The sequence below is a fragment of the Cyclopterus lumpus genome, chromosome 21, assembly GCF_009769545.1.
Source record: "Cyclopterus lumpus isolate fCycLum1 chromosome 21, fCycLum1.pri, whole genome shotgun sequence".
Lineage (NCBI taxonomy): Eukaryota > Metazoa > Chordata > Actinopteri > Perciformes > Cyclopteridae > Cyclopterus > Cyclopterus lumpus.
Window position 1 is genome coordinate 2,444,681 of NC_046986.1, and position 22,543 is coordinate 2,467,223.

Here is a 22,543-nt window from a genome sequence, read left to right on the forward strand (position 1 = left end):
GAACATGAAGACATGAACATGAAGACATGAACATGAACATGATGACATGAACATGAAGACATGAACATGAACATGATGACATGAACATGATGACATGAACATGATGACATGAACATGAAGACATGAACATGAACATGAACATGATGACATGAACATGATGACATGAACATGAAGACATGAACATGAACATGATGACATGAACATGATGACATGAACATGAAGACATGAACATGAACATGATGACATGAACATGATGACATGAACATGAAGACATGAACATGATGACATGAACATGAAGACATGAACATGAAGACATGAACATGAACATGAAGACATGAACATGAAGACATGAACATGAACATGATGACATGAACATGAAGACATGAACATGAACATGAAGACATGAACATGAACATGATGACATGAACATGATGACATGAACATGAAGACATGAACATGAACATGATGACATGAACATGATGACATGAACATGAAGACATGAACATGAAGACATGAACATGAACATGATGACATGAACATGAAGACATGAACATGAAGACATGAACATGAACATGAAGACATGAACATGAAGACATGAACATGAACATGATGACATGAACATGAAGACATGAACATGAACATGAAGACATGAACATGAACATGATGACATGAACATGATGACATGAACATGAAGACATGAACATGAACATGATGACATGAACATGATGACATGAACATGAAGACATGAACATGAACATGAACATGATGACATGAACATGATGACATGAACATGAAGACATGAACATGAACATGATGACATGAACATGATGACATGAACATGAAGACATGAACATGAACATGATGACATGAACATGATGACATGAACATGAAGACATGAACATGAACATGATGACATGAACATGATGACATGAACATGAAGACATGAACATGAAGACATGAACATGATGACATGAACATGAAGACATGAACATGAAGACATGAACATGAAGACATGAACATGAAGACATGAACATGAACATGATGACATGAACATGAAGACATGAACATGAACATGAACATGATGACATGAACATGATGACATGAACATGAACATGATGACATGAACATGAAGACATGAACATGAAGACATGAACATGAACATGAACATGAAGACATGAACATGATGACATGAACATGAACATGATGACATGAACATGATGACATGAACATGAACATGATGACATGAACATGAAGACATGAACATGAACATGATGACATGAACATGATGACATGAACATGAAGACATGAACATGAACATGAAGACATGAACATGAAGACATGAACATGAAGACATGAACATGAACATGAACATGAAGACATGAACATGAACATGAAGACATGAACATGATGACATGAACATGAAGACATGAACATGAAGACATGAACATGAACATGAACATGAAGACATGAACATGATGACATGAACATGAACATGATGACATGAACATGATGACATGAACATGAACATGATGACATGAACATGATGACATGAACATGATGACATGAACATGAAGACATGAACATGAAGACATGAACATGAACATGATGACATGAACATGAAGACATGAACATGAACATGAACATGATGACATGAACATGATGACATGAACATGAACATGATGACATGAACATGAAGACATGAACATGAAGACATGAACATGAACATGAACATGAAGACATGAACATGATGACATGAACATGAACATGATGACATGAACATGATGACATGAACATGAATATGATGACATGAACATGAAGACATGAACATGAACATGATGACATGAACATGATGACATGAACATGAAGACATGAACATGAACATGAAGACATGAACATGAAGACATGAACATGAAGACATGAACATGAACATGAACATGAAGACATGAACATGAACATGAAGACATGAACATGATGACATGAACATGAAGACATGAACATGAAGACATGAACATGAACATGAACATGAAGACATGAACATGATGACATGAACATGAACATGATGACATGAACATGATGACATGAACATGAACATGATGACATGAACATGAAGACATGAACATGAACATGAAGACATGAACATGAAGACATGAACATGAACATGAAGACATGAACATGATGACATGAACATGAAGACATGAACATGAAGACATGAACATGAACATGAAGACATGAACATGATGACATGAACATGAAGACATGAACATGAAGACATGAACATGAACATGATGACATGAACATGAAGACATGAACATGATGACATGAACATGAACATGATGACATGAACATGATGACATGAACATGAACATGATGACATGAACATGAAGACATGAACATGAACATGAAGACATGAACATGAAGACATGAACATGAACATGAAGACATGAACATGATGACATGAACATGAAGACATGAACATGAAGACATGAACATGAACATGATGACATGAACATGAAGACATGAACATGAACATGAAGACATGAACATGATGACATGATGACATGAACATGATGACATGATGACATGAACATGATGACATGAACATGAACATGATGACATGAACATGATGACATGAACATGAAGACATGAACATGAACATGAACATGATGACATGAACATGAAGACATGAACATGAACATGAAGACATGAACATGATGACATGAACATGAAGACATGAACATGAACATGAAGACATGAACATGATGACATGAACATGATGACATGAACATGAAGACATGAACATGATGACATGAACATGAAGACATGAACATGAACATGATGACATGAACATGAAGACATGAACATGATCGGTGTGGTATTGGAGTGTCACGCCCACGATGTAGTCGAGCAACGTGACAGGTGTGTAGTTGACATCCTTTGAGAGGTGGGTGAGGTCCGAGCCCCGGTGTGTTAAGAAGGTTTAATGAGTCATTTGTAATGTTGCACAATGTTAAGTGAGTTAACGTGACGTTATAGAAGTTTTATTGTTAAACAATAACTATAAACAGTTGTGTTGTTTCCCTTACTCCCACAGTCACCCCCTTGAGGACACTCATATGTGGGAGGTGTAAAGAAGCAGCAGAAACCTTTGATGAGGCCTTTTTCCTTCAGAGTCCTCATAGACGGACGTCTGGTGATGAACTTCTTCAGTCGGTTCTTCACTCCGTTCTTGTCCGTGCTGTCGGAGGCGCTGTGTTTCAGCTTGGAGCTGCCGAACATGTCTGCAAGAAACGAACATTAAACTCTAAATACCTGAGATGTGTTTCTTGTCTAATATCTGTCTCTTTCAATGTAGGTGTATTTACACAATTTACAAATATATAAACACAACAGGAATAACACATAATTGTTTGCCTGTGTCCTCGCCGACTGTTTCAATTCAATTTTCAATTAAATTCAGTTTATTTTGTATAGCCCAATATCACAAATTACAAGAAAAAGCCCTTTCAGGATGATTATCTCTTGGAAGGATGCAGGTCAAAGGTCAAAAACCACAGAGACCACACTATGGGACCAGTCTCTCTGCAAAGTGTGACTTTGTAAAGCAGAACAAACTTAGAGAGGTTTTAGTACAGATTAATTAAGTGGGCATTAAATGGGCATTTGGGCACCATCTGTGCAATTTGACAAAACCATATATTTCACTTGTATATTATTTATGGTGTTCAATACATCGACTACAGCAGTCTGTGTTGATTAGAAGAAGAAAGAAAAAAAAGCCAAAGATAAGCCACATTTGTGACTGTAAAGCGCTAAAGCGATTCTTTGTTCTTTGGCTCATAACTCAGTGATGCTTTGGTGCAGAAGGATTTTCTAAAGATATTTAGAATCTGTGTTAAGTCCTCTTGCCTTTTGCTATCTGGCTTTTTCTGATAGCAGCGAGCTACGGGATGCTAGTTCTGAAACTGTACTGAGTGGGCGGACTCCTTCTCATTCTTTTAGTTGGTTTGAGTTGTGTGGAAATGGCTCTTGTTTAATTTGATGTATAACATCAATATATTTGCTCATGTGTATTGTATTGTTGTACACAGTCTAACTATAATGTGTAAACCGTGTAAACCATGGTTTTCAAAAGGTTAAGGAGAGGCCTTTGAGTCCCTTTGGTCCCCACTTGGGTGTCATTTGTGAGAGTTTCAATCAATTCTTGCACCCAATCCGTTGTCTGCTAGCCAACGAGACTACAGCCTGTTATTCTCCTGCCTAGTCCAGCCTCTAACCCGACAACCCACAAGGACCCTGGAGGGCCTTGTGGCGTTCTGTCAGCCATTAAGCCTCCTGTCCTTCCCAAGAAGAAGTCTGGGGTCAGGGAGAAGAGTACCTGAACAGGTAGAGAACAGAGTACCTGAACAGGTAGAGAACAGAGTACCTGAACAGGTAGAGAACAGAGTACCTGAACAGGTAGAGAACAGAGTACCTGAACAGGTAGAGAACAGAGTACACAAACAGGTAGAGAACAGAGTACCTGAACAGGTAGAGAACAGAGTACCTGAACAGGTAGAGAACAGAGTACCTGAACAGGTAGAGAACAGAGTACCTGAACAGGTAGAGAACAGAGTACCTGAACAGGTAGAGAACAGAGTACACAAACAGGTAGAGAACAGAGTACCTGAACAGGTAGAGAACAGAATAAACTGAACAGGTAGAGAACAGAGTACCTGAACAGGTAGAGAACAGAGTACCTGAACAGGTAGAGAACAGAGTACACAAACAGGTAGAGAACAGAATAAACTGAACAGGTAGAGAACAGAGTACCTGAACAGGTAGAGAACAGAGTACACAAACAGGTAGAGAACAGAGTACCTGAACAGGTAGAGAACAGAGTACCCAAACAGGTAGAGAACAGAGTACCCAAACAGGTAGAGAACAGAGTACCTGAACAGGTAGAGAACAGAGTACATGAACAGGTAGAGAACAGAGTACCTGAACAGGTAGAGAACAGAGTACCTGAACAGGTAGAGAACAGAGTACATGAACAGGTAGAGAACAGAGTACATGAACAGGTAGAGAACAGAGTACATGAACAGGTAGAGAACAGAGTACCTGAACAGGTAGAGAACAGAGTACCTGAACAGGTAGAGAACAGAGTACACAAACAGGTAGAGAACAGAGTACCCGAACATGTAGAGAACAGAGTACCTGAACAGGTAGAGAACAGAGTACCTGAACAGGTAGAGAACAGAGTACCCAAACAGGTAGAGAACAGAGTACCCGAACAGGTAGAGAACAGAGTACCCAAACAGGTAGAGAACAGAGTACCCGAACAGGTAGAGAACAGAGTACCTGAACAGGTAGAGAACAGAGTACCTGAACAGGTAGAGAACAGAGTACATGAACAGGTAGAGAACAGAGTACCTGAACAGGTAGAGAACAGAGTACCCGAACAGGTAGAGAACAGAGTACCCGAACAGGTAGAGAACAGAGTACCTGAACAGGTAGAGAACAGAGTACCTGAACAGGTAGAGAACAGAGTACCCGAACAGGTAGAGAACAGAGTACCTGAACAGGTAGAGAACAGAGTACCTGAACAGGTAGAGAACAGAGTACCCAAACAGGTAGAGAACAGAGTACATGAACAGGTAGAGAACAGAGTACCTGAACAGGTAGAGAACAGAGTACCTGAACAGGTAGAGAACAGAGTACATGAACAGGTAGAGAACAGAGTACCTGAACAGGTAGAGAACAGAGTACCTGAACAGGTAGAGAACAGAGTACCTGAACAGGTAGAGAACAGAGTACATGAACAGGTAGAGAACAGAGTACCTGAACAGGTAGAGAACAGAGTACCTGAACAGGTAGAGAACAGAGTACCTGAACAGGTAGAGAACAGAGTACCTGAACAGGTAGAGAACAGAGTACACAAACAGGTAGAGAACAGAGTACCTGAACAGGTAGAGAACAGAGTACCTGAACAGGTAGAGAACAGAGTACCTGAACAGGTAGAGAACAGAGTACCCAAACAGGTAGAGAACAGAGTACCTGAACAGGTAGAGAACAGAGTACCTGAACAGGTAGAGAACAGAGTACCTGGACAGGTAGAGAACAGAGTACATGAACAGGTAGAGAACAGAGTACCTGGACAGGTAGAGAACAGAGTACCTGAACAGGTAGAGAACAGAGTACATGAACAGGTAGAGAACAGAGTACCTGAACAGGTAGAGAACAGAGTACCTGAACAGGTAGAGAACAGAGTACCTGAACAGGTAGAGAACAGAGTACCTGAACAGGTAGAGAACAGAGTACATGAACAGGTAGAGAACAGAGTACCTGAACAGGTAGAGAACAGAGTACCTGAACAGGTAGAGAACAGAGTACCTGAACAGGTAGAGAACAGAGTACCTGAACAGGTAGAGAACAGAGGGGTTTTAGAGCTTCTATTCTGGAAATAGCTGCCAGCTGTGGCCAAAAACGTAATGAAAGAGGTGGAAGTGAACCAAAACAGTAAAGTTGTTAAAACCAAAGTATAAAAGTTGTCATGAATCTCGACAGAGTCTGATACTTCTCTTGTGTCTTTATATCCAATTTAAAAGAAGAGTACAACCAGCTGTCCTCTCAGGTAACATATCTAATTAAAAATGGGTTTGGGTGAGTGACTCACTGATGGAGCGTCTGTGGACTGGGTTGCGTTGCTTGGCGTTGGGGGAGGCGGAGCCATGGCTAGGTAGGGAGCCGTGTCTGGGCAGGTACTCTGTGCTGTTTGATCTCCGCAGAGGAAGTTTAGTCTGAAAAGAAAGAGTTCCACAGAGACCAAGGATATAAAGAAGAACATCATGGTTGCTTCTGAAAAACTAATTAATTATCCAACGTCTCAGATGGAGTTTGAAGTCTTTAATGCATATATGCTATACAAGTACAGGTCAATTTACTGTTGCATGCAGTGTGCATTAAATTGGAACATACTACCTAATAATAATATCTTGAACTTTGACCCTCTTGCTCATGTAGTTGCTGCACACATGATTGCGAAATGCAATCTCCTGGTTGAAAGTCCTTCCTTTGACACATCCACCTCCCTTCTTGCCCCCCATAATCTGTTTATACCACATTACAGCTCGGAGCATATTCACGTGCATCCATTTAATTTGTGTGTGCTAAAGAAACTAAAACTGGGGTGGACATTTGGAAAACTATTAATCCCAAAAACAATTGAAGACACTAAATAAATCCAAAATAATAGCTATAAGTAGTGAGTTCTTACGGAAGAGTCGACGGCCTTCCTGATGGCGTCGTACCATTTACTGGCGGTGGCGTAACTGTCAGCCTGGATGAGGTACTCACTTCCTGTGTTTGTTCTGATCTGGAACCGATGAGAAAGGTCAGTTGGGTCCCATTCTTTTTATTTATTTATTTTTTTCAACATTTGGCAACAGGTAAATATATGTTTTAATTGACATACATTGAAACAGGAATGAATATAATTGAATTCAGGGAGAGAAGTAGAACTCATCCACAAAAAGCAGCTTTAGTGCAGGAACTTGACCGTGTGACAGCTTCCTGTTTGTTTGTTTGTTTGTTTGTTTGTTACCTGGAAAACGTTTTTCCTGCTTGACTTCTCTGTCGTCCACTCGATAATGGCGCCACACAGCTGAAGTACATCTGGCTTACTTCCTGTTTTCTGTACACAGAGAGGGTGGGCATGAGGTGAGACGCTGTGGAGCCTTCCGATACACTTCAGTGAGATGTCTACTCCTCTTCTGCAAACTGCTCTAGTTATCTCAGCAGCCTTTCCACAAGAGTTCAAGGGGATTCAGATCTGGACTCACTGCTGGCAGGACAGGGTTTTCTTTTCAACCAATTCTGGGTTCTTGTGTATTTTGGGGCACTATCCTGCTGGAGGACCCAGGACCTTCGAAGAAGACGCAGCTCTGTGTTACTTTGGTAATCTCCAGGTTCCATGATGCCATGCACATATTAAACATCAGTGAGCCTTCTCCATGGTTGACCCAGAGGGGATCTTTGTTCTGTAAGCAGAGAGTTTACCAAAAGGCTACAGGATATTCTCCAGGACAGATATTGGCTTGTTGTTGTTGTATTCGGACAAACTCCAGCTGGGCTTTCTGGTGTCCCTCTCAGCTGTGGTATAATCCATGGGGTCCTGCCACAGAACCTCCTTTCACAGAGTTTAGACGATAGTTCCTTCTGTCTGAATGTTCTCCGAGCTCCTTCCACCACTTGGACAATCCTCGACTGCAATCTTTGGTCAACTTTCCTCTTGCGTCCTCTTCCAGTGAGGTCGGCTCCGCGGGCTTAAACTTCCAATGACGTCGTGGACAAAAGGAACATCAAGGTCTCTGGAGAGAGCTTCAGGTGGCTTTCAGATGTCCATGCTTGGCTACGATCTTCTGTCAGACAATGTTCTACTTTTCTTCTTTTGTCACGCTCAGTGTGCTGAGGCAGAATGAGTCCATCCATGTGTTCACACAGAGACAAAGTACAGATAAAGACAAAATAAAGCCCAGATTATATTTGTTCCGTACCAGACTAGTTTCTTGTTGTCTTTCTTTATAAAACAGCATCTGGTCTGAGGTCAGTACGCTCCACATCAAGGTCCAGTTCTTCCTTTGCTTCTTACCGCTCTCTGAGATTTTAGCCACATTCAGATGTTCACCGTTCAGCTCCACCTGGACACACACACACACACACACACACACACACACACACACACACACACACTAGTCAAACATAAATAAGAAAATAGTGATTGGGGTGTTTGTAATTATTTACATGTTCACTTAATCCAGAAACTGGTGTTTCCTCAACTTTGTGATAACCGTTTGGACTAATATGTACTCTAATGTTTGTGAACCCTTTATGTTTTCTATCCTGATATTTTTGTGTGTGATCTCACGGTCAAATAACGAAAAGAATATAGGATTCATTTGTAAATTGTCATAAACCAAAAACTGTCGTAAAATACAGAACGGATGTTGCGGAGAGGTCGGGTGAAGGAGGAGGGAGTTTACATTTAATCTGTGATGGACAGTGCAGCTGCTTTCATGGCAGGATTTAACCACACATTCTCAGCCCAATGCATCAAATACAAGAGCGCTGAACAAGGAGTTTTGCCTTTATTCACTTAAAATGGAGAACTCATTAATGTTCCACATGTGGCCTTTATCCTCTGCCGTACAAATCCTTTTTAGGACTGACCAACGGTTCAAAAACAGCAACTCCTCCTCCTGCGACTGAGGCGTTGTGCTGAGACTGATTCCTGCGATGCCGAGAGATCTACAAACAGAAAACACATGTTCACGACTGAACTGCACCTCTGTGGGATGGAGGGTTTATGTGGTCTACTCACAGGCTTTTTAGGAAGGTCGGACTCCTGCAGCACCATTGACTTGGACTGACTCAGGCGCTCTGCGGAGCTCCCAGAGCTCTTAATGCGCATCAGCACAGCTTCCTGCGGGGCGGTGCTGAGGCGTGCTGGAGGCTGAATCAGTGGCGGCTGCTTCGCAGCACTCTGGAGGTTTCTGTGGAGTTTGTGAACACACTCTCATTGGAATGCCACTTAAGGGAATATTTGGTAGTTATGTACGAAGTCTGCATGGGCTCAGATTGCTTCCAGCAAATATCCACAGCCTCTCAATATTAGTCAAAAGTCTAGCTTTCACCCTTTAGTGCCTCAGCTTCAATTAATGTATTAATAATATGAATATAACCAACCTACCTACAATCATCCAAAGATACAAACTTCCTCAGTACTACATGTAGCTATAGCGTACACATTACTGAGTACTATACAACATGTAGCTATAGTCTACACATTACTGAGTACTATACAACAACATGTAGCTATAGTCTACACATTACTGAGTACTATATAACAACATGTAGCTATAGTCTACACATTACTGAGTACTATATAACAACATGTAGCTATAGTCTACACATTACTGAGTACTATATAACAACATGTAGCTATAGTCTACACATAACTGAGTACTATACAACAACATGTAGCTATAGTCTACACATTACTGAGTACTATATAACAACATGTAGCTATAGTCTACACATTACTGAGTACTATACAACATGTAGCTATAGTCTACACATTACTGAGTACTATACAACAACATGTAGCTATAGTCTACACATTACTGAGTACTATACAACAACATGTAGCTATAGTCTACACATTACTGAGTACTATATAACAACATGTAGCTATAGTCTACACATTACTGAGTACTATACAACATGTAGCTATAGCGTACACATTACTGAGTACTATATAACAACATGTAGCTATAGTCTACACATTACTGAGTACTATACAACAACATGTAGCTATAGTCTACACATTACTGAGTACTATACAACAACATGTAGCTATAGTCTACACATTACTGAGTACTATACAACAACATGTAGCTATAGTCTACACATTACTGAGTACTATATAACAACATGTAGCTATAGTCTACACATTACTGAGTACTATACAACAACATGTAGCTATAGTCTACACATTACTGAGTACTATACAACAACATGTAGCTATAGTCTACACATTACTGAGTACTATATAACAACATGTAGCTATAGTCTACACATTACTGAGTACTATACAACATGTAGCTATAGCGTACACATTACTGAGTACTATATAACAACATGTAGCTATAGTCTACACATTACTGAGTACTATACAACAACATGTAGCTATAGTCTACACATTACTGAGTACTATACAACAACATGTAGCTATAGTCTACACATTACTGAGTACTATACAACAACATGTAGCTATAGTCTACACATTACTGAGTACTATATAACAACATGTAGCTATAGTCTACACATTACTGAGTACTATACAACATGTAGCTATAGCGTACACATTACTGAGTACTATATAACAACATGTAGCTATAGTCTACACATTACTGAGTACTATACAACAACATGTAGCTATAGTCTACACATTACTGAGTACTATACAACAACATGTAGCTATAGTCTACACATTACTGAGTACTATACAACAACATGTAGCTATAGTCTACACATTACTGAGTACTATATAACAACATGTAGCTATAGTCTACACATTACTGAGTACTATACAACAACATGTAGCTATAGTCTACACATTACTGAGTACTATACAACAACATGTAGCTATAGTCTACACATTACTGAGTACTATATAACAACATGTAGCTATAGTCTACACATTACCGAGTACTATATAACAACATGTAGCTATAGTCTACACATTACTGAGTACTATATAACAACATGTAGCTATAGTCTACACATTACTGAGTACTATATAACAACATGTAGCTATAGCGTACACATTACTGAGTACTATATAACAACATGTAGCTATAGTCTACACATTACTGAGTACTATATAACAACATGTAGCTATAGTCTACACATTACTGAGTACTATACAACATGTAGCTATAGTCTACACATTACTGAGTACTATATAACAACATGTATTTATAGCGTACACATTACTGAGTACTATACAACAACATGTAGCTATAGTCTACACATTACTGAGTACTATATAACAACATGTAGCTATAGCCTACACATTACTGAGTACTATATAACAACATGTAGCTATAGCGTACACATTACTGAGTACTATACAACAACATGTAGCTATAGTCTACACATTACTGAGTACTATATAACAACATGTAGCTATAGTCTACACATTACTGAGTACTATACAACATGTAGCTATAGTCTACACATTACTGAGTACTATATAACAACATGTAGCTATAGCGTACACATTACTGAGTACTATACAACAACATGTAGCTATAGTCTACACATTACTGAGTACTATATAACAACATGTAGCTATAGCCTACACATTACTGAGTACTATATAACAACATGTAGCTATAGTCTACACATTACTGAGTACTATACAACATGTAGCTATAGTCTACACATTACTGAGTACTATATAACAACATGTAGCTATAGCGTACACATTACTGAGTACTATATAACAACATGTAGCTATAGTCTACACATTACTGAGTACTATACAACATGTAGCTATAGTCTACACATTACTGAGTACTATACAACAACATGTAGCTATAGTCTACACATTACTGAGTACTATATAACAACATGTAGCTATAGTCTACACATTACTGAGTACTATACAACAACATGTAGCTATAGTCTACACATTACTGAGTACTATATAACAACATGTAGCTATAGCGTACACATTACTGAGTACTATACAACATGTAGCTATAGTCTACACATTACTGAGTACTATACAACAACATGTAGCTATAGTCTACACATTACTGAGTACTATATAACAACATGTAGCTATAGTCTACATATTACTGAGTACTATATAACAACATGTAGCTATAGTCTACACATTACTGAGTACTATACAACAACATGTAGCTATAGCCTACACATTACCGAGTACTATATAACAACATGTAGCTATAGTCTACACATTACTGAGTACTATATAACAACATGTAGCTATAGTCTACACATTACTGAGTACTATATAACAACATGTAGCTATAGCGTACACATTACTGAGTACTATACAACAACATGTAGCTATAGTCTACACATTACTGAGTACTATATAACAACATGTAGCTATAGTCTACACATTACTGAGTACTATACAACATGTAGCTATAGCGTACACATTACTGAGTACTATACAACAACATGTAGCTATAGTCTACACATTACTGAGTACTATATAACAACATGTAGCTATAGTCTACACATTACTGAGTACTATATAACAACATGTAGCTATAGTCTACACATTACCGAGTACTATACAACAACATGTAGCTATAGTCTACACATTACTATGTACTATATAACAACATGTAGCTATAGTCTACACATTACTGAGTACTATATAACAACATGTAGCTATAGTCTACACATTACCGAGTACTATACAACAACATGTAGCTATAGTCTACACATTACTATGTACTATATAACAACATGTAGCTATAGTCTACACATTACTGAGTACTATATAACAACATGTAGCTATAGTCTACACATTACCGAGTACTATACAACAACATGTAGCTATAGTCTACACATTACTGAGTACTATATAACAACATGTAGCTATAGCGTACACATTACCGAGTACTATATAACAACATGTAGCTATAGTCTACACATTACTGAGTACTATATAACAACATGTAGCTATAGCGTACACATTACTGAGTACTATACAACAACATGTAGCTATAGTCTACACATTACTGAGTACTATATAACAACATGTAGCTATAGTCTACACATTACTGAGTACTATACAACATGTAGCTATAGTCTACACATTACTGAGTACTATATAACAACATGTAGCTATAGCGTACACATTACTGAGTACTATATAACAACATGTAGCTATAGTCTACACATTACTGAGTACTATATAACAACATGTAGCTATAGCCTACACATTACTATGTACTATATAACAACATGTAGCTATAGTCTACACATTACTGAGTACTATATAACAACATGTAGCTATAGTCTACACATTACTGAGTACTATATAACAACATGTAGCTATAGTCTACACATTACCGAGTACTATACAACAACATGTAGCTATAGTCTACACATTACTATGTACTATATAACAACATGTAGCTATAGTCTACACATTACTGAGTACTATATAACAACATGTAGCTATAGTCTACACATTACCGAGTACTATACAACAACATGTAGCTATAGTCTACACATTACTATGTACTATATAACAACATGTAGCTATAGTCTACACATTACTGAGTACTATACAACAACATGTAGCTATAGTCTACACATTACCGAGTACTATACAACAACATGTAGCTATAGTCTACACATTACTGAGTACTATATAACAACATGTAGCTATAGCGTACACATTACCGAGTACTATATAACAACATGTAGCTATAGTCTACACATTACTGAGTACTATATAACAACATGTAGCTATAGTCTACATATTACTGAGTACTATATAACAACATGTAGCTATAGTCTACACATTACTGAGTACTATATAACAACATGTAGCTATAGCCTACACATTACTGAGTACTATATAACAACATGTAGCTATAGTCTACACATTACTATGTACTATATAACAACATGTAGCTATAGCGTACACATTACTGAGTACTATATAACAACATGTAGCTATAGTCTACACATTACTATGTACTATATAACAACATGTAGCTATAGCGTACACATTACTATGTACTATATAACAACATGTAGCTATAGCGTACACATTACTGAGTACTATATAACAACATGTAGCTATAGCCTACACATTACTGAGTACTATATAACAACATGTAGCTATAGCGTACACATTACTGAGTACTATATAACAACATGTAGCTATAGCGTACACATTACTGAGTACTATATAACAACATGTAGCTATAGCGTACACATTACTGAGTACTATATAACAACATGTAGCTATAGTGTACACATTACTGAGTACTATATAACAACATGTAGCTATAGCCTACACATTACTGAGTACTATACAACAACATGTAGCTATAGTCTACACATTACTGAGTACTATACAACAACATGTAGCTATAGCGTACACATTACTATGTACTATATAACAACATGTAGCTATAGCGTACACATTACTATGTACTATATAACAACATGTAGCTATAGCGTACACATTACTGAGTACTATATAACAACATGTAGCTATAGCGTACACATTACTATGTACTATATAACAACATGTAGCTATAGCGTACACATTACTGAGTACTATATAACAACATGTAGCTATAGCCTACACATTACTGAGTACTATATAACAACATGTAGCTATAGCCTACACATTACTGAGTACTATATAACAACATGTAGCTATAGCCTACACATTACTGAGTACTATATAACAACATGTAGCTATAGTGTACACATTACTGAGTACTATATAACAACATGTAGCTATAGTCTACACATTACTGAGTACTATATAACAACATGTAGCTATAGTGTACTTGCTACTCTGTACTATATAACTACAAGTATCTGTAGTGTAGACGTTCACTTTCTCACCTTCAGAATCAACACATGAGTTCAGTGTTAAAATGTAAAAACATGTTAATGGTAGAAGTAGAGTTAGTGGTCTCGGCACCTGCATCTCAGTTCATATTCTGGCTCATTTCCAACCAGTTCATCAACGTTGTCATTTAGCTTCATGAGCGACCAGAACTGGAACCAGTACCTGGACCTCTTTCTGCCAATGCCTTCAATAGATCCCTGTACTGATCCTGTGATCTCCTCCACTTCTTGAAGGGTATTCACCTATACATTTGATCAGTTACATATTTTGAAGAATGTTGCTTCTGTTTCAAAACATCCATGTTGTTCCCGTACGGCACAATCTCCATATTTATTTATATTAAAATCTGCTCATAGCTTTCTCTCACAGCATTCGTATACGAGCTACAAAATATTGGCTGTAATTTGTAAACATTCCAATAAATCAGTTTGTATTGCGATCATGAATCTGCAGGTATAAAGCAGCTCTTTCCCCGGGGGGCAGCTGTCTGTCACGTCACTCCCTGAGCTACTTTAACCCAAACAGGCTCATTTCCTCAAGTGCCTTTTCAAGTATTTCACCACCTGAACAAGTCTTTTTTTTATTCCTAAACCTAACTAATTTGTTTCCTGTGAAGACAGAAGTTCATTTTGAAATGACTGAATGCTTCTTAGCCATCTCACATAAACACATGACGAATGAAGAGGAACTCGATCGACACGTTCAGTTGAGACGAGTCAGAGGTCGAAAATAGAGATTAATGCATTGGAGAGAAACAACTCCTCTGAACAGGAGTAAAAGCAGCGGAGATTAAAACTTTAAACTGTAGTCAACGACTGTCAGCAGATATTTGGATCATCACTGATGTCAAAATGCCTCATTTCTGTGGTTTAAGATGTGTTTAGAAACTGACTGCAGCTGCTGTCATCACATGTCTAAACCGTCTCTAAAGTTCAGTAACAGGAAACAAGTGAAATCCTCCATACGGAAGCATGGACACTTATTATCATCTGCTCACATTATGCAAACATAATGTAAAGTTGCTGTTCTTACCCTGAAACTAAAACTGTCAAATGCATGGAGTGGAAATAATTAAAGTAAAGTTCAAGCTTTCTGTATTCTAACCGTGACACGTGAGTGAGTTTAAGCCCACAGATGAGTTTATCCCAATTTATCTGGAGAAACGAGCAGGAATATGGCCATCAGCAAGACGGTAAAACCCAGACATTATTCAGAAGACAGTTCATGTGATCTTACCGTGCGCCCGCCATCTCTGTATGTCAAAGGCACAGAGAGCCGAGGCCTGACTGTTAGAGGAAGTATGATCATCACGTGGTTTCTTCAAACCGGCCGTGTCTCACACCACCACGGCTGCACCCTCCCCATTTCCTGAAGAGAGCAGAAAAGCTCACCTCATTCTCATCAGACAGACGTGAGCAGTCTGTCACTCGAGCTGCCGAGAGGACAAACGTGAAGAGACGGTACTTATTGCGAAGGGTTGATCTCATCTGGGCACCGTCCATCACTGACTCCTGAAGGCCCTTCGGATGCCTGGTCCAGGTCCAGATCCTTTCTGGCCCCTTCCTCTGTGGAGGACTCTTAGGTTACACTCAGTAACAGTAGTTGAGGAAGTGTTTAACCAAGCATCCTTTTCCCGTTCAGTATATTATATTTATGTTGTACGAATCGAGTTAACATTGTGTTACCAGTATCACCCACATGCTGCAAATTACACCTTTTACATGAAATCAAATATACACCATTTTTAGTTTTCAGACTTCCAGGGGTCATCGTATGGAAGACCTCCTTTGTGTTATTATTAGGTGTGGGTGGGAACGTGGCCTCTTTATGGTAAACCCTTTATGGTTATGCTAAACATCCACCTGTAAAAAACTAAGCTTCAATTAACACAATAAAACTGAAATACATGTAAAAAAAAGCACACACACACACACGAGATAAATAAGTGCTCACATCTAAAGAAATTATAGAATATGAATAGATAATTAAGAATAAATAAGTACAAAGGACACTAGATTAAAATGTTATGTCTCTGGTCTATTGTTGTACCCTTTCTTTTTGCTGTGTATTGGTTTTGTTTATATGTTGTTGTCAGTTTGTCTATGAATTTTATTTCCATTTTATTTTGAGATTTTGTTATTTTAGGCTGCCTTACAAACATCTGGCCAGGGACAGCAGATGGAAATTAGCCTCTCTGGCTAACTCTGGCTCACTTACAGTCCAACTGTTGATTAGTGTGCATTGTCCCTGCAAAATAAATGAATAAAATAATAAAATAATAAAATAAAAATAAAAAAAATAAAAATAAAAAAAATAAAAATTAAGTGCTATAACATGTGTAAACGTGTGCTTTGTTGCTCCTAACCGAGCTGTTTGGAAGGGAGGGGAATGAAAGAATACATTTATTTTTACAAATCAGTTAAGATGGACAGCTCTTCATTTAAGATGTTGCCTCTCTAAAAGTGTCTAAAAGTGTTATGAAAAATAATGTATGTGATTTACTCATAGACCTCTCCACGTCGTAGGGTTAGGGGTTAGGGTTATGTGATTTACTCATAGACCTCTCCACGTCGTAGGGTTAGGGGTTAGGGGTTAGGGTTATGTGATTTACTCATAGACCTCTCCACGTCGTAGGGTTAGGGGTTAGGGGTTAGGGTTATGTGATTTACTCATAGACCTCTCCACGTCGTAGGGTTAGGGGTTAGGGTTATGTGATTTACTCATAGACCTCCCCACATTGTAGGGTTAGGGGTTAGGGGTTAGGGTTATGTGATTTACTCATAGACCTCCCCACGTCGTAGGGTTAGGGGTTAGGGGTTAGGGTTATGTGATTTACTCATAGACCTCTCCACGTCGTAGGGTTAGGGGTTAGGGTTATGTGATTTACTCATAGACCTCCCCACGTCGTAGGGTTAGGGGTTAGGGGTTAGGGTTATGTGATTTACTCATAGACCTCCCCACGTCGTAGGGTTAGGGGTTAGGGTTATGTGATTTACTCATAGACCTCTCCACGTCGTAGGGTTAGGGGTTAGGGTTATGTGATTTACTCATAGACCTCCCCACATTGTAGGGTTAGGGGTTAGGGGTTAGGGTTATGTGATTTACTCATAGACCTCCCCACGTCGTAGGGTTAGGGGTTAGGGGTTAGGGTTATGTGATTTACTCATAGACCTCTCCACGTCGTAGGGTTAGGGGTTAGGGTTATGTGATTTACTCATAGACCTCCCCACGTCGTAGGGTTAGGGGTTAGGGGTTAGGGTTATGTGATTTACTCATAGACCTCCCCACGTCGTAGGGTTAGGGGTTAGGGGTTAGGGTTATGTGATTTACTCATAGACCTCCCCACGTCGTAGGGTTAGGGGTTAGGGTTATGTGATTTACTCATAGACCTCTTCACGTCGTAGGGTTAGGGGTTAGGGGTTAGGGTTATGTGATTTACTCATAGATTTCTTCACGTCGTAGGGTTAGGGGTTAGGGGTTAGGGTTATGTGATTTACTTATAGACCTCTCCACGTCGTAGGGTTAGGAGTTAGGGGTTAGGGTTATGTGATTTACTTATAGACCTCTCCACGTCGTAGGGTTAGGGGTTAGGGTTATGTGATTTACTCATAGACCTCCCCACATTGTAGGGTTAGGGGTTAGGGTTATGTGATTTACTCATAGACCTCCCCACATTGTAGGGTTAGGGGTTAGGGTTATGTGATTTACTCATAGACCTCCCCACGTCGACGGTCGACTTCGCAGTTGAATAGAGACCCATGGCAGGACACCTTGCCTTTACACTTTGACCCATTATAAGGAATCTAAACTAAAGCCTTTTTGGATTTGGTCTGGATAGTTCATCGTGGATGGTGGCCAAGTTCCTTTTGGAAGGGTGGAAGGGTTGGGTTTAATAGTTTTACTATTGGATTTAAAGTTGGTCATGAATTAAGGTGTTTTGGTGGGTAAATGGTTAGGGTTAGGGTTAGAGGTTCAGATTGGTAGGGAGCACATGGCACTAGGGGGGCTGCGTTTAAAAAGACAGTGTAATAAAAAAACTCTATAACAGTGGTTGTGTGAGGAGCAAGTTTACTTAAAACTGTCGACTTGAATGTGTGGGTGTGTGCATGATGGGATGCGGGACAGGTTTGAGTCCCTTATAACCAGGGTCGTCTTCAGTTCCTCCAGCGACCAGTCCTGGATTTTGCGGAAAGTGCGGGGGCGTGAGTTTGGTTCCGGGCGTCCTTGGGAGCCCAAAGAAGACAGGTAGCCTTTATTGCAACCTGAACCCAATCACTGCTTAATGTGTGTCCAGTGTGGACCTCTGTGGAGCTGCAGCTTCCTGGATTGATTGGTTGATTGGTTGATTGGTTGATTGACTCTCAGGTGCTTCAGGAGACACATTAACCTGTGATTGGGTGCAGGTTGCAATAAATGCTTCCTGTCTGCTGCTCACACTCACAGAGCAGCTTGGTCACTAGTGCTTTGAACTGCTGCTTGTGTTAGAACACAGAAATGGCTTGTGGAGTTCATTTGGGGTGAGTTTCTTTTGCAGCTATCTTCACTGTTTTTTAGTTTCTCTACTATTTCTGAGTGGATTTCTTTATTTGTCTGCAGGATCTTGCTGATTTGCTTAGTTCAAGCAGAGCATGTGCGTTGTTTGTGGGCTACACAAGGTGAGCAACACACTCATGTCACTAGTGTATCGGTGTGATTTTACTAGCTGTAGATTTATACTTGTTTCTCTTGCAGCTCGAGGACAAAACAGCAACACATATGTTGGCTTCTCGCAGCAGAGGGGTGGACCTGGTGGCAGCTATCCCCAGAATGAACTCAGACAGGCCTCTGGTTCTCCTGGCTCCACCCAGAGCAGTAGCTTCAACACAGACCCTGACGTTAGCAGTGGTTATAGCCAGAGGTTTCCCAGTAGCCGCTACACACAAGCTGTTTCACGGCCAGCTAAAAGTGGCTTTGCTTCAGTCAAGTTGGCGCAGAGCAGCTCTGAGTCAAAGCCTAACTGGAGAACGACCACATTGAATCAGGAACATGTGCAGAAGATGCCCAAAAAGAAGCCGTTTGCCTTTTCTGGTTCTATTGCTGGTGGCAGTTCACTCAGCAAGTACCATCAAACTCCGGTTAGCAAGAAGAGAACTGGACCAGGTCAGCAGGGTTCACCAGGTACTAGCCACTCTCGGTCCAGCGGTTCTGCATCTCTTCAGAGTCCTAGAGAAAGCTTCAAGTCTTCAGCTGTTTCTGAAACGCCAGCCTCCTCTGGGAGGAACAGTTATTCTACGGAGTCTTCCAGCCTATCGAGTGCTGCTGCGTCACTAAGAATCCCAGTTCGGACCAAGACCTCAGCCAGTGCTGCTGCTAGAAGAGTGTCTTCACGTCGTAGCTCTGTAGGCTCTAAACCTAGAAACAACCCCAGCCAGACTCTGGTTCCTATGAATGTCCCTAACCCCCTTTCCTCCAGGACCAGCAGTACGGGGACCTCTGGTCAGGGGTTCGCTCCGTCCAGAAACCACAACATCCCTCAGCGCTTTGGTGGCTTCGCTATCAGACGGCTGAAGGAACCTGCTGACCAGAAGGAAGTGAGTGTCAGGAAGCCACAGCAGGCCTACGTGGCCCCCCAGAGGCCCCTTGTGCCTCCTCACCAGCAGACCTACGTGGCCCCCCAGAGGCCCCTTGTGCCTCCTCACCAGCAGGCTTACGTGGCCCCCCAGAGACCCCTTGCACCTCCGAAGTGGACCTACGTGGCCCCCCAGAAACTCCTTGCCCTGCAGCATCAGGCCTACGTGGCTCCCCAGCGACCCCTTGCACCTCCGAAGTGGACCTACGTGGCCCCCCAGAAGCCCCTTGCCCTGCAGCATCAGGCCTACGTGGCTCCCCAGCGACCCCTTGCACCTCCGAAGTGGACCTACGTGGCCCCCCAGCGGCTTCTGCGTCTTACAAGCCACAGGTCCTGAGTGTCCGTCCGGGGGCCAGTTGGAAGAGGATCAGGCCCCGTGAGGGACAGTAGAGGGTGAGTGCTGCATTACATCTTGCTGTTCTATAATTTTAAATATGGTTTCTAATGTTCTTCCTCCCAACAGGTGCAGCAGGTGTCCCGGGATGAATGATTTGTGTTTTTGAATAAAAATATATTTAATTTTTTGGAAGTGTCCCTGATTCCCCTCTGTGGTTTAAATTCACAGCATGTCTGTATACTGCTGAAGATTTATTGTGTAGATGCATTCAAAAATCTTAAAGAATTGGAAACTGTTTAAATGGATTCAAATGGTCCTGAAAACAGGCTTGAATACAAATCTTGCACCTAATGTGGGGCCTCGTGTCTAATCTGGCCGTGAGGAGTCTTGTACAGGTGAACCTTACTTTCTGCCTCCCAGTATTGAGGTGGGTCCCTCACTTGTCTTCTGTGCGAGATATGTATTCAGTTTATTTTGTATATCACAAATTTGCTTCAGAGGGCTTTACATTCTGTACACATACGACATCGCTGACCTTTGACCTCACATCGGATCAGGAAAAACTCCCCAAAACTAACCTTTCACAGGGAAGAACCCTTCAGGAGAGCAACAGAGGATCCCTCTCCCCGGATGGATAGATGTCATGTGACCAGATGAACAGTTAGTCAGGAGGCATCAGACACCTCCAGGTCCAATGGACCCTATGAGACGTGAAGGCACAAAGACTCTGGGGAGGAAGCAGAGTTAATAAGGTGCAATGGAGAGATGTAAATTCATCCATAAGGAGAGAGAGGAGATAGGTGCTCAGTGTATCCTAAAACATCCCCCAGCAGCCTATAAGCCTATAGCAGCATATCAAGGGGCTCGACCAGGGCAAACCTGATTCAGCCCTAACTATAAGCACTATTAAAGAGGAAAGTCTTAAGTCTATTCTTGAATGAGGTGACTGTGTCTGCCTCCAGGACTGAAAGTGGAAGCTGGTTCCATAAAAGAGGAGCTTGATAACTGAAGGCTCTGGCTCCCATCCTACTTTTTAGGACTCTAGGAACCACAAGTAGCCCCACATTTAGTGAGCAGCTCTCTAGTGGGGCAATATGGTACTACAAGCTCCTTAAGATATGATGGTGCATCACCAATCAAGGCTTTGTAGGTGAGGAGAAGAATTTTAAATGTGATTCTTGATTTTACAGGGAGCCAGTGCAGAGCAGCTAATACAGGAGTCATGTGATCTCTTTTCTTAGTTTTTGTGAGTACACGAGCTGCAGCATTCTGGATCAACTGGAGGGGCTTAAGAGACTTATTAGAGCAGCCTGATAATAAGGAGTTGCAGTAATCTAGTCTGGAAGTAACAAACGCGTGAACCAGCTTTTCTGCATCTTTTTGAGACAAGATGTGCCTGATTTTTGAAATGTTA

General features: G+C 40.4%; 2 protein-coding genes across 4 annotated transcripts in view; one reads left to right on the forward strand and one right to left on the reverse strand.

Moving 5' to 3' along the window:
• arhgap15 (Rho GTPase activating protein 15) overlaps positions 1 to 16,542 on the reverse strand; it is a 24,424-nt gene extending 7,882 nt beyond the window's left edge. For 2 of the 3 annotated variants that reach the window (XM_034562090.1, XM_034562088.1), the window contains exons 1-8: positions 16,421 to 16,542; positions 9,356 to 9,527; positions 9,205 to 9,282; positions 8,532 to 8,675; positions 7,580 to 7,669; positions 7,253 to 7,351; positions 6,653 to 6,776; positions 3,144 to 3,278 (exon numbers count right to left, since the gene is read on the reverse strand). In XM_034562090.1, the coding sequence (XP_034417981.1) occupies positions 3,144 to 3,278; positions 6,653 to 6,776; positions 7,253 to 7,351; positions 7,580 to 7,669; positions 8,532 to 8,675; positions 9,205 to 9,282; positions 9,356 to 9,527; positions 16,421 to 16,434 (856 nt within the window). In that variant the 5' untranslated portion in view covers positions 16,435 to 16,542. The remainder of the gene's footprint in view (positions 1 to 3,143; positions 3,279 to 6,652; positions 6,777 to 7,252; positions 7,352 to 7,579; positions 7,670 to 8,531; positions 8,676 to 9,204; positions 9,283 to 9,355; positions 9,528 to 16,420) is intronic. The other variant, XM_034562089.1, reaches the window with a different exon arrangement.
• Positions 16,543 to 19,632: 3,090 nt separating this feature from the next.
• On the forward strand, positions 19,633 to 21,316 carry LOC117750801 (protein app1-like). Its single transcript, XM_034562172.1, has 4 exons — positions 19,633 to 19,701; positions 19,781 to 19,839; positions 19,916 to 21,185; positions 21,256 to 21,316. Exons 1-3 carry the CDS (start codon positions 19,679 to 19,681, stop codon positions 21,127 to 21,129), a joined length of 1,296 nt encoding a protein of 431 aa, XP_034418063.1. The 5' UTR covers positions 19,633 to 19,678; the 3' UTR covers positions 21,130 to 21,185; positions 21,256 to 21,316.
• The last annotated feature ends 1,227 nt before the right edge of the window (positions 21,317 to 22,543 follow it).

Coding starts and splice junctions, on each gene's coding strand:
- LOC117750801 (XM_034562172.1), top strand. CDS start 19,679: ATGGCTTGTGGAGTTCATTTGGG. Junction 19,702..19,780: donor GCTTGTGGAGTTCATTTGGG/GTGAGTTTCTTT, acceptor ATTTGTCTGCAG/GATCTTGCTGATTTGCTTAG. Junction 19,840..19,915: donor TTGTTTGTGGGCTACACAAG/GTGAGCAACACA, acceptor TTTCTCTTGCAG/CTCGAGGACAAAACAGCAAC.